At 38.1% G+C, this 13,104-nt stretch overlaps 1 protein-coding gene across 1 annotated transcript; it reads right to left on the bottom strand.

The window, feature by feature from the left end:
- Window positions 1-1,779: 1,779 nt before the first annotated feature.
- slc10a2 (solute carrier family 10 member 2) lies at window positions 1,780-7,958 on the bottom strand. The gene is made up of 6 exons (XM_028435165.1): window positions 7,500-7,958; window positions 6,426-6,544; window positions 4,570-4,658; window positions 3,764-3,939; window positions 2,785-2,942; window positions 1,780-2,722 (listed from the first exon to the last, which is right to left on the bottom strand). The coding sequence occupies exons 1-6, from the start codon at window positions 7,886-7,888 to the stop codon at window positions 2,538-2,540; spliced, it is 1,116 nt and encodes a 371-aa protein (XP_028290966.1). The 5' UTR covers window positions 7,889-7,958; the 3' UTR covers window positions 1,780-2,537.
- Between the last annotated feature and the right edge of the window lie 5,146 nt (window positions 7,959-13,104).

Below are 13,104 nucleotides of genomic sequence, written 5' to 3'. Positions count from 1 at the left end.
AAGAATATTTCACTATTAAAACTCAACCAATTTCTTAAGCAATATTTCTTTACGTCCTAGTGATCAATCACCAACCAATGACCGATGTGATCGGTCATTGGTTGGTGATTGATCACCAGGAGCTGGTGACCAGCAGGAGAAAGCTGCTGGGAGGGAGGTCAAGAGTTCCTGCCTGCCCTCCAAAATAAAACCCCATCCTATCAGTTTCACACATCCACCATGTCATATATGTCTGTATTTCCCTCGTTGTTTTATGAGCTCGCTTTAAGATTTTATTCTTTGATTTAATGATATTTTTTTCAAATAGCATAGTTACCTCTTTATACCATATTTAGTAGACTAACTTTCTTTAGAATTGCCTTTTCTCTTATTACGAATAAACCTTGTTCTTATTAGACTAGAAATGTATTTTATCATGATTTAATTATCCCATTTGAATTGATATTTTGGACAATTGTTGCATTTTTAAATAAAAGGTTTAAAGTAATCTTTGATTCCTCTTTATTAAAACTGTGTATTAAGGTGTAGATGTTGCTGTATGAATCTATTTCCCTGGTTTCAAATGAATGGGTTTAGTCTAAAAACATAGACATATTTCTCCTGTCAAAAGAAGTGGCATCCTTTGAGCTAATATTAATATTAATCATTCATATAAACTACACTGAAGTATTACTCTTGTCATCTGATCTCAAAGCCGTTAATTTAAAGATCCAGGAAGAACATTAGTAATTGATCATGTATTTCACCTTAGCTATCGTCATTAATGATGCAAAGCAGGAGTTCAATTACAAACAGGAAGTTAGCGTTTGTAGCATGTTTAAAAAAAAAAATAAAGCATTGGATTTTATACAGCACTTTTAATAGTACTATGCTCTGTACTACGAAGCTAGATAATTATACCAAACCAAACATTCAGACAGAAGCTGTCCTATGAATCTAGATATCAACACACTAAGTTAACCAGGTAATTTCAGCTTGGCTACGTGCGCGCTCTGGTGACAGGGGGCGGAGTTAGCAGCGTTAGACCAATCACAATCACTGAAGAACTGGAGAGAAACTTACATCACAATTGAGGAATAATTCTTTAAAAATATGAAGAAATAAAATCCATAATTCAGACCAAAAACAAAAAGTAATTAATGCAGGAATTGATGAATGTTAATGATTAAATTAATAAGAATATAAACAGATCATACAGATCTACATCATTAGGTGGAATATATTTATATTTATATTATCTACAGGACTGAGGCTCTCAGTGTCACCACACAATACATGAATTAATGAATTAATGTATCTGAAAGTGTCTAACGCACAGGTTTTATCAGCTGATTAATGTAGATATTAATCTCTGTGTTTCCTATAGGATGTGATGGTAAATAAATAAATATCAGCGTCACATCCACACAGAGACGTGTTCACTCGTTTTATAAGAGATCTGATTGGTCAGGAGGCGGGACTTTAGTTCTCGTTAAGATCCTAGCCAGAACAAAATCTGGTCCCGACTGGGTTGGTCGTTCAGCCTAAGTTACCATGGTGATATTAACTAAGTTACCATGGTGATTTAGCTCCATAAGTCGTTATCCAGCTTCGTAGTCCAGCATTCACTGATTCAATTATGGAAGTTAGCGCGATAAGAGGAAATCCATTTTCATAGTACAGGACCTTAAAGCTCTTTACACTGCATTATTCACCACTCCACACATAGTGGTGGTAAGCTACTGCACGATGCAACATCATGAAACATCACAAAGCAGACACATGGATATTAGTTTATTGTTTTCAGTGTTAGTGACGGTAAAGTCTTTATGGTGAAAAAACAGATGAAGATACAAATAGAAAATAACACAAAAACACAAAGTATTTTCCAAACACAAACATTTTTCCAGTCAAGATTAAAAAGAATCAGTGACTTCACAGAGTTCAGGTATAAACACACATTATTATTTATTTTACAACCAGTACAAAAGGAAACGACCCAAAGCAGCATTATGAGATCACATCTGGACTTCAAACAGCTGGACCTGCACACTGATGTGTGAGCTGAGCCTTATTAAGCTAGTGTTAGTGAAGCTAACCTTAGCTAACCATAGCTAAACTTAGTTAACCATAACTAACCATAGCTAAACATAGCTAACCCTAACTAACAATCACTAAACATTGCTAATCTTAGCTAACCATAGCTAACTATAGCTTACCCTAGCTAACCATAGCTTACCCTAGCTAACCATAGCTAACTATAGCTAACCATAGCTAACTATTGCTAACCATAGCTAACCATAGCTAACCATGGATAACCCTAACCTGCTTTAACCGTGAACGTACGTTCCAGCTGTGCTCACACACACCCACAGCAGTGGATGTTCCTGAATGCATCATTGAATAGTGGTTAAAGATAAATATTTAGACCTGAATGAATAAATTAACAGAGTAAATCTGTATCATCAGTCTCCTATCGAAGGCTCAGAACCTCGGTTTGAGGAGCATGTGGGGACACGTCCATCCTGCAGAGGGCAGTGTGTGTTCACGCCAAGCTGTTACATGTGAGTGTTCTTATCGCTGCTCTTCACGTCCACGCAGCTCTCTTTGCTGTCGAAGGCGACGTTCTCCAGGGCGTATTCTTTGTGTTTGGTCGGCTCGGGGCCGTCGTCGTCCATAGACGGAGCTTCACTGTCTGTGCGCCCCAGCTTTCCTACACAGTGCCTTTTGTAGATCTGGTAAGCTGTGGGAGAGGAACAGCAGTGGGTGGATGACTCTGGGTCTTAACATCTACTGGACCCTTACCTCCAACAAACATGATCGCCACCACCAGCTGGAAGATGCTGTAGATCAGAGGGAACGCAAACATCACCTCCAGCTCTTCTGGGCTGAACGACAGCTGCACTATGGTGCTGCACAGCTGGGAGTTCTGGAAACCAGTTTCTAACGCAATGGTCCGACACCTGGTTAGACAGAGAAGAAATCAATCAGATTTGGAAGAATGTTCAGCTTTAAAACAGAAGAAAAATAGTCAAAATGCATTAAAAAAATTAATGAAAAGCAGTAAAAATTAGGAAGAGTGAACAAATTTTCAGAAAGTAGCAAAAATGAGTAAAAAGTGACAAAAATGGTCCAAAAGTGGCAAATACTTTGTGAGAAATGTGACTGAAATTGGCAAAAATCCTTCATAAGTGGAAAAAAATGAGCAAATAAAGAGGAAACAAGTGGTATGTAAAGGCAAAAGGTAATATAAATAGGTTAAATATGGTAAACAATAGTGAAAAAGGGAAACAATATGGAACAAAAAGAGGCAAAATATAAGATGAAAAGGAAACAAGTTGTATTTATTTGGAAAGAAAACTGTAAAAAAAAAAAAAAAAGTGAAAGAAGGGCAAAAATAAGATAAAAGTGTCATGAACCACTTGCAAAAATGGACAAAAAAAGGAAGAAAAAATATATTTATTGGCAAAAGGAGCAAAAATTTAAAAAAGTGTCAGAAATGTGGAAAAGGGGCAAAAATGGGACAATAAAAAAATAGGTAAAAAGGGGATAAATTTACCCATTTTAAGGTTTTCTGGGGAAATAATTCTAATTAAGACATGAAGAGCTACATGAGTATTACTTAATAACAGCTTCATCACAGTTTTAGTAAATATTTGTAAAGTCTGGTCATGACATCACTTCTGATCTGATCTATAATCAATAATGATTGATTGATTGATTGATCAGTTTGAGTCATTGTGCTTTGATCATGTGATCATGTAGAGTAGGATCCATGCTGTACCTGTGCCAGGGCTGACCCACAAAACGGGCCAGGAGGAGACCCAAGCCAAAGCCAATGAAGGGGTAGATGGTACCAATGATCCACAGGGAGGGGGCGATGGTCCAGGAGGACTGGTAGAGGACTCCTCCCACCACTGCGATGATGACGATGAGACAAAAACCACCAATGGAGCCCACCTGTACACACACACACACACACACACACACACACACACACACACACACACACACACACACACAATATATTTAATCACTGGTCTTTATTCCTGTACCTTGTGAAAATCATTTCTTTATAATATAAAATGGAGTAGTTTATGTGGTGGGAAAAGAGTAATTTAAATATTTCCACATGTAAATGATCTTTATACAGTACAGGCATCAACAATAATAAGTGATACATGACAGGTATCAGTCCACGAAGGATCATAACTTCTGATTTTATGAACATTTTTTGTGTAATTTAAAATAAATTTGTGTGATTGTGATCAATAGCAGGATCAAAAAATAAAATAAACTAAAATAGTTCTTTGCACGATTTGCGATTAAAAAATGACTGTAGTCATAAAGTAATAAAAGCAAAATGAAAACTGTATATATTGTGAAGTGTAATTAAATCTGTGTATTTTGAGAGTATATTGAGAAATGTACAACTTAATAATTTGGTCATTTACACAAATATTCATGTTCTCTCTGATGATTTGGCCCTTGGACTTTGAGTTTCACATGCGTTCTACAAACTGAAAACAAGAAACACCAACAAAGAAAGAAAGAAAACGTATATAATTCAGTTAGTGTTGAGTTCTCTACCTTCAGGATCTTCTTAGCGTGGTGGGGCCATCGACGCTTCATGTATATTCCTGCAGCGATGGGGATGAGGAGGGCAGCTAGCGTGATACCTAGCATAGCAGTTAGCACAGTTAGCATTTAGCATCAGGTTCAACTCTTTAAGTCGCTCAACGACTTCCTTCAGAAAAACTACAGTAGATTCCTGAACCTCATTCATTGTTTGTTGAATGATTTGAATCATTAAAAGTTAATCAATCAGAGAGTTTGGGCCTTTATTTGGTGCTGGCTACACCACAGTTTGAGAAACACTGCTTTAAAACCATATGAAGATGAGTTAGAGCAGGGCTTCAACTCATTTTAGTTCAGGGGCCAAATAACGCCCAGTTTGATCTCAATAGGTCACAGATTTCAGGTGCGAGAAAAAAAAGAGTAATTTTAACATTATTGTGCTCTAGAGCGGTGTTTCTCAACTGGTGGGTCGGGACCCAAAAGTGGGTCGCGGCCCTGTACTGGGTGGGTCGCGGACAGCTGGTCAAAAATAAATAAATGCTTAATGTCTCTCATGTTGGACTTGTATTTTACTGTTAAATACATTTTTTTAACAGGCATGCTGTGAAATGCATGTTGCACAGGAAAATATATAGATTTATGTTTAAAAAAAGGTTATATATGTGTGTTTTCAACAGCTTTTTTTGAAAAACAAAATTTTGTTGGTTGAATTAAAAAAAAAAAAAAAGTGGGGTTGTGATATAATGTACTTGGCAAAATGTGGGTCCCAGGGTGAGACCAGTTGAGAACCAGTGCTCTAGATATCAGTCCCTGTAAGAACTGTTTGTGCAACTAAGTGGATTCGTGAAAAATTGCAAGATTTTTTTTGAAAAATTTCGATTTCTTACTATATATAAATATATGTGATTTAAGCGTGGGAAAATATTGTTGAGTGTCATTGAATTTGTGAATTTGAAATATCTCCAACTGAATATTTTGGCAACTTTCACAATAATTCATGAATTCACACATTGGATGCTCTAAAGCACATGTGTCAAACTGAAGACCGGGGGCCAAATATGGCCCATTAGAACATCCAGTTCGGCCCGCAGGAGAAGGTAAAAAACTGAAAAAACATAAATCATTGTGTAAATTACCAAATAATTCAGTTGTAGATATCTCAGCTCCTCTAAATACACAAACTCAATGAAACTTCACAATATTTGAAGATGGCAATTCTCCCAATGATTTTATCACATGGCTCCACTCATTAAAAATCTCAAATTGTTCAAAGAACTCAATTTCCCTCAAATTATTTTACATAATTTCCACAAATTAAATACAAATTGGTCACAAAATCAATAACATTTAGAAGTAAAAATCAGCAGGGACTGAAATCTGTTACTTATTGCTTGGATACAGTCAATGCTTTACATTACATTACAATTATATTAATCAGACACTTGTTTGTAAAGTGACGTTAGTATTTAGGGACTAGGTCAACATTTAACACCAGTTAGTTTTAGGAGGAAACGTCCATCTAATGTCTATAGTTGACTCTTTAAGTAGCTTTGTGAATAGACAGTTAGAGGAGGAGCAGTAGTTTTCATCTGTAGCACCAACATTGTTTATTTACTGTTTAATTCTGTATATTGTGGTTTCTTTTTGTATATTCTCTATATTCTGTACTTATATATTATTTCAACCCTGTTTGTTGCTTTTCTGTTCTTTCTGTAATGCTGCTAAAAAGTTAATTTTCCCAATGGATTAATAAAGTCTATCTGATCTAATCTAATGACAAAGAACGAGATGTCCTAACGCTCCAACCAACAGATGGAAACCTTTACCAGGTCTCACCAAGGACCTTAAAGCAGTCCTTCTCCACCTACCGATGCTGTCGTATGGGATCTGGATGGATCCACTGGAGGTCCAGACCGTGGTGTAGATGAGCAGACACAGAGGCATCATCCCCAGAGCCAGGATAGAGGAACAGGCCGTCATGCTGATGCTGGCAGAGCAAAGAAAACACACACACACACACACATTAATACAGTCGTTATAAAAACATGGGAACATTAAATATGTTATTAAACACTGACCACTGCAGAATATTAGGACCAGCTCTGATTCATAACTACAACATTAAAATAGATTTTTAATGATTTCACATTGTCTCATTGTGCACAGCAACACATCCTAAAACATTATTGATTATTGGATTTAAATACATCTGGTCACATGTCACCTCATGTTAACACATGTCTGACCTATGCTATGCTAACTAGCTAACTCAATACTCACTATCGCTCTCCATTCACTATTCTCTCAGTCCAACCGACTCACACAGAATAAAGAGTTCACAGGTGATAAAATGAAAAAGTCTCATAAAGAAAAATAGTTTTATATCCCAATAAAGACTAACCTTTATACTATAAAATAAAACACATCACATTTTATTACATTTCCACACGCAGTTATGCAAAGTATATGTTCATATTTCCAGAGTGTGTGAGTCTAGAACCAATGTATATCTGTGACTAATCATTAGTGATGTGAACAGTCTATGTTCATAGCTCTAAGCTGATCACATTACAGGGAGCTGAGACATATGCTAAGTAGTTTACTGAACATGTTCCAGACCCAAACACACACATTTAGAGGAGCTGACATGTCCACCAGATATGATGGATAGCAGATCTACTTCTATAGGTGGAGCTTATTACTATACCATATTTACCTTTATATGTGATGGACTTATGTCCATATCATTAATGTCCATATCTAAAGTACTGATCAGATCAAACTAAACATTTACAGTGTGAATATTAAATAAATATGGAACTTGTTAAAAATATCAGATTATTTTGAAACTAAAGTACGTGGGATGTCCTGAACATGTGTTTAAATGTCATGGAACAACCCTGAAGCTGTTTAGAACATTGGAGAATGGAGATGGTTCTTACCTCAGGTCCATGTCTCCATCCAACCAGTAGCAGATGATGTTGGATCCTGAGCCTCCAGGACAGCAGCCCATGATGATGATGACCACAGCCTGCACCGGCAGCACGTTGAAGGCCAGAGCCAGGGCGAAGGCCGTGAAGGGCATGATGCCGAACTGGCACAGGAAGCCGATGATGATGCCCCAGGGCCTCCTGATGTGGCCCAGCAGCTTGGAGGCGTCCACGGTGCAGCCCATGGCGAACATGACCATGGCTAGCATGACGGTGAGCACGGTGCTCAGAACCAGGCTCAGGATAGCGTTGAAGTCACTGGGCGGAACCAGACAGTCTGAACCTGAGCACCGCGTGGCCCTGGGGTCACAGCTGGAGGGAAGCATGGTGGTGGACGACATGGTACCGGAGTGGAGTGATGAGTGGGAGAAGCTCCTACACGGTTCCTCCTTATGTTCTCCTCTCTCCAAGCATCAAAAATTAACCAAGCACATGCACGCACGCACGCACACACACACACACACACACACACACACGCACACACAGAGAAGAAGGTTTGGAATAATGAGGCGATTGCACCACAGCTCAGAGCTTTGACAATGATTAAACTCTGTAAACTTTATTAGATGCTCATTGTTCCCAGCATCTTCATCATCACCATCATCACTGAGTCTGAAAATACCTCAACACACCTTGATCTTTTACAGGATGTTAAACTGCTGCTTCTGATCTACACCAGAGATTCTCCTCAACAGTTGTATGGCTTTTAAAAGATTTTAAGTTGAAATCTGCAGATATAAAGTCAATACAATTAAAATGTATTATTATTATTATTGATAAACATTAAAGATGCACTGTATGCTGGACGAGCAGATGAAACCTGACATCACAACCTCCAGGACTTGGATTTACTGCTGATAATTCATGTTCATATTTTTCCCTGCTAAGTTTGGCCCTATGTTAAGTTAGCCCTTATGCTAAGTTCATCCCTATGCTAAGCTAACCTTTATGCTAAGTTTATTTCTATGCTAAGTTAACTCCATGCTAAGTTTACCCCTATGCTAAGCTAACCTTTATGCTAAGTTTATTTCTATGCCAAGTTAACTCCATGCTAAGTTTTGCCCTATGCTAAGCTAACCTTTATGCTAAGTTTATTTCTATGCCAAGTTAACTCTATGCTAAGTTTACCCCTATGCTAAGCTAACCTTTATGCTAAGTTTATTTCTATGCCAAGTTAACTCCATGCTAAGTTTTGCCCTATGCTAAGCTAACCTTTATGCTAAGTTTATTTCTATGCCAAGTTAACTCCATGCTAAGATTACCCCTATGCTAAGCTAACCTTTATGCTAAGTTTATTTCTATGCCAAGTTAACTCCATGCTAAGATTACCCCTATGCTAAGCAAACCTTTATGCTAAGTTTATTTCTATGCTACGTTAACTCCATGCTAAGTTTACCCCTATGCTAAGCTAACCTTTATGCTAAGTTTATTTCTATGCTACGTTAACTCCATGCTAAGTTTACCCCTATGCTAAGCTAACCTTTATGCTAAATTAATCCTTATGCTAGATTAATGAAGAATAACAAACCTGTATTGTTGACTATGTGATGAATGTTGTTCTGCTGTCATTCAATGACACACACACACACACACACACACACACACACACACACACACGCACACACACACACACACACGCACACACACACACACACACACAATTTAAAATCATCAGGATTTTAAATTATATATCTCAGGTCTCTTCATTTGAATTAAATCTGTGAAATAAAAGCACTTTTCAATACTATTCTAATACATTAAGATGTACCTGTGTGCGTGTGTGTGCGCGTGTGCGTGTGTGTGTGTGTGTGTTAGCCCAGCATTAACCTAGCATCATATATGTTTACTTTATCTATGCTAATAATAATAAATTTGATTTATATAGCACCTTTTTGGACACTTATATTGAATAATTCCTTCACTCCAGACAGTGGTGGTAAGCTACTATTGTAGCCACAGCTGCCCTGGGGCAGACTGACAGACTGGGGCTTCTTAAAATAAGTGAACAGGAATTAATGAATTAATGAATGTTTAACGAGAAATCAAGACTGACTGAACACATAGATTTAATTAACTTGTAAACATATTAAGATGTGGTGGGCGGGGCCTATCAGAGCCAACATGTTAGACTCCTCCTCTGTTCAGCTCATTATTATTATTATTCTGTCAATCAGCAACTTTTTAAACATTGATCCATATACTGATCAATGTTTTAATGATAATCATTCTGTCAATAGTTCAATAACTCAGATTTAAACCTGCAAAAAGATTAAAACTATTGACTCAGCATTAAAACTGATTTAATTCTACTAATGTTAAACGTGTTTAAAGCTTAGAGCCAATCCTGGTCCTCTACAGCCACTATCCACATGTTCTAGATGTTTCCTCTTCCAACACACATGATTGAAATGATGACATCATCAAGCTCTACAGAATCCTGATAACCATCCTGGTCATTTCATCAGGTGTGTTGGAAGAGGAAACATCTAGAACATGTGGATAGAGGCCCTAGAGGACCAGGAAAACCCCTGTTTTAGAGCAGGTCATGTTGTGTCTCACTGACCAATGAGAGCACAGCGTGGACACAGCTGACCTAGCATAGCTAACGCTAACCACTGACATGAAACATAAAGTCATTAATAGGATACAGAACATTTTATAGAATTAATGTGATTTTAAAGTGTTCACAGCAGCATTTTATAATAATAATAAATGTATTTATAATAATTTGTTCAGATCTGAGAACAAACAATGATCAGATCTTACCTTGAAGCAGTGGAGAGTGTGTGTGTGTGTGTGTGTGTGTGTGCGTGTGTGTGTGTGTGTGTGTGTGTTTGTTAATGTGTGATCAAGTTAAAATTCAACCACTGAACCTCAGCTTTTCAAAGGAAACACAACAACTTTGGAGTGAAAAGCTGGAGATCATCATCATCATCATCATCATCATCATCATCATCATCATGTCTTTTCTCTGTTTGTCTGAAAACAAACATGTTCACTTACATTTGACCACATTTGTCTCCCTTTGATACAAAAACCAGTGAAAGTTTCATTGGACCAGTAAAGACTTCCTGGTCCTACTTCCTACTTCCTGTTGCTACTTCCTGTTCCTGATTCCTGCTCAGAGCAGCTTCATCACACCTGATCTGATCAGTCCTTATCACTGCTGAACCAAATCATCTGGAACATTCCTTTGTTTGGTCAAAAAGCTTTAGAGAAAGAAGCTACTTTTTAAATATTTGATGAGATGGAGGATCATTTAAAGAGAAACTAAAGCCCAAAACTAAATAAATTGTATATGAAATAAGGGTGTTTATTGATCCTGATCCAACTCTCATCATTTCAGTCAAACTATTTACATTTGTGTTATTTAGTTGTAAAGTGTCAGAGTTACTGCCCTCTATGGGTTGAAACCAAGTTATTACAATTGATTTTTGCTATTGGCTGAGAATGAGATCATGTGATGTTTTGGGAACAGGCACTGTTAGCCCCGCCCCTTTTATACAAACTATCACCTGTGGGCTCGACAACCTGTGTGAGTAGGTTGGACTGAGATCATACTGAATATAGAGCTATAGTGAGTAATGAGTAGCTAGTTAGCATAGCATAGATTGTTCATTGTTTATAGTATGGAGTGGGCGTGTCTTAACTCTTCCAGTAGCCCCACTTTTTGAATTTCCCTCCTAGTGGCAGGTCAGGAGAAAGCAGGAGTTTAGTTACTCTTTAAACACCCAGAACACGTGTCCAACTAAAGGCTTGGGGCCTGAATGTGGCCCTTTAGAGCACCTGACGTGGCCCGCAGGAGGAAGTAGAAATTATAGAAGACATGAATCATTGTGTAAATCACAAACTAATGCAGTTGTAGAGATGTCAGTCCCTATAAACACACACGACTACAGATGTGATGGAATAAGCAGAAAGAGCAGCATGGTGAAGGTCCTTCTAAACATCTACACACGCTGAGCTTCTCCATGTCTGAAAATGATCACTTTCAAGTGTTTGATGGTGTTTTTTACTTTATTTGTGCTGCAGCTGTTCGTCAGAGCGATGAATTCCATTATGGAATATAAATAATAAATAATGGTAAATAGACATGATTTATATAGAGCTTTATCACCACTGAAACAGTCCCAAAGCTTTACATATCAGCTCATTCACCCAATCACTCTCACATTCACACACCAGTGGGACAGGACTGCCATGCAAGGCGCTAGTCGACCACTGGGAGCAACTTAGGGTTCAGTGTCTTACCCAAGGACACTTCGACACATAGTCAGGTACTGGGATCGAACCCCCAACCTCTCGATCAGAAGACGACCCTCTACCACCTGAGCCACGGTCGCCCCGTAATAATAATAAATGCTGCGAGTTCGGCCAAAACAAACACTCTGGAATTGATGATCCGTTCCAGACTCCGTGTTCACACTGAGTCAAAGAGAACCAGGAGGGATTCACAGAGTAAACGCACATAATGGTTCTGTGTGAGAGAGGAAAGATTTAGAATAATTAAGAAAAAATAAAAACTACTAACTGGAGACAGATGGACAGACTCTTCTGCTGGAATAGAACACCTGTAGTTGAGGTCCTGGTAGGAGATGTGAGCGCTGATGCAGGTCAGCAGGTCATCAAACTGGACACGAAAGGTACAAATAAAACCAAGTCACTCTCTGGATAATGTAGAGCTGATGAACGGGGGTCAGAGGGGGCGTGTTCATCAAGGAACTCCAAACTTTGTTCTCCATTCACCCACACTTCTCTATAACCCTCTGACATCACAGTGAACACGCTGAGTCACACCTAAATACATCCAACCTGAAACAAAACGCTCTCTTCCCAACTTAGAGCATCTTTGATGCTGGAGACAAGTTTCTGATTCAATGAGAACAAGTGTCTAATTACGGTTAGAACGCGTTTAGTGTGAACGTGTCAGAACTCAGGTGAGAGTTTGAACGACCGCTGCTGCTGTGACGTGTCGTGACCACTAGGGTTGGGTAGGCAGGACGTTCCAAATGTAGACCACCAATGACAATTACATATGTTTCTGTTAATTCTAGTGTTAATTCAATTCAAATTTATTTGTATAGCGCAATTTCCAACAAAGTCATCTCAATGCACTTATCAAAATATAAAATTCATAATAATAAAGAAAAAACCCAACAAGATCCACATGAACAAGCATTTATCATCTAATAAAATCAACATCATAAACACCATTAAAGAAACAATTATTTAATATAGCCTCCATACTCTCCAACAACATATATCTCATGACACGACAGCACATCTGTTGTTTGTGTTGGAAACACAGAAACATGGAGAAAATAACAACAACAACAACTCAGAACATCCTCGGTGAGGAGCATCCACAAAGTCAATCCTTCCTTTTGTTCCATTCACTGTAGAAAGTACCAACAATGTTCTGACCTTATCTTTGCTGAAGGTCTGGTAGCTCAGGTGTTGGTCTCCATCTTTTAAAAGATGTAATTTCTTTATCGTTTCTAGCGCTGTCATCCTGACTGTAGTGTTATCCCGCTCACTAGCTAGAGAACGTAGCAGC

The sequence above is a fragment of the Gouania willdenowi genome, chromosome 21 (genome assembly GCF_900634775.1).
Source record: "Gouania willdenowi chromosome 21, fGouWil2.1, whole genome shotgun sequence".
Lineage (NCBI taxonomy): Eukaryota > Metazoa > Chordata > Actinopteri > Blenniiformes > Gobiesocidae > Gouania > Gouania willdenowi.
This window is presented reverse-complemented; position numbering and strand designations above follow the sequence as displayed.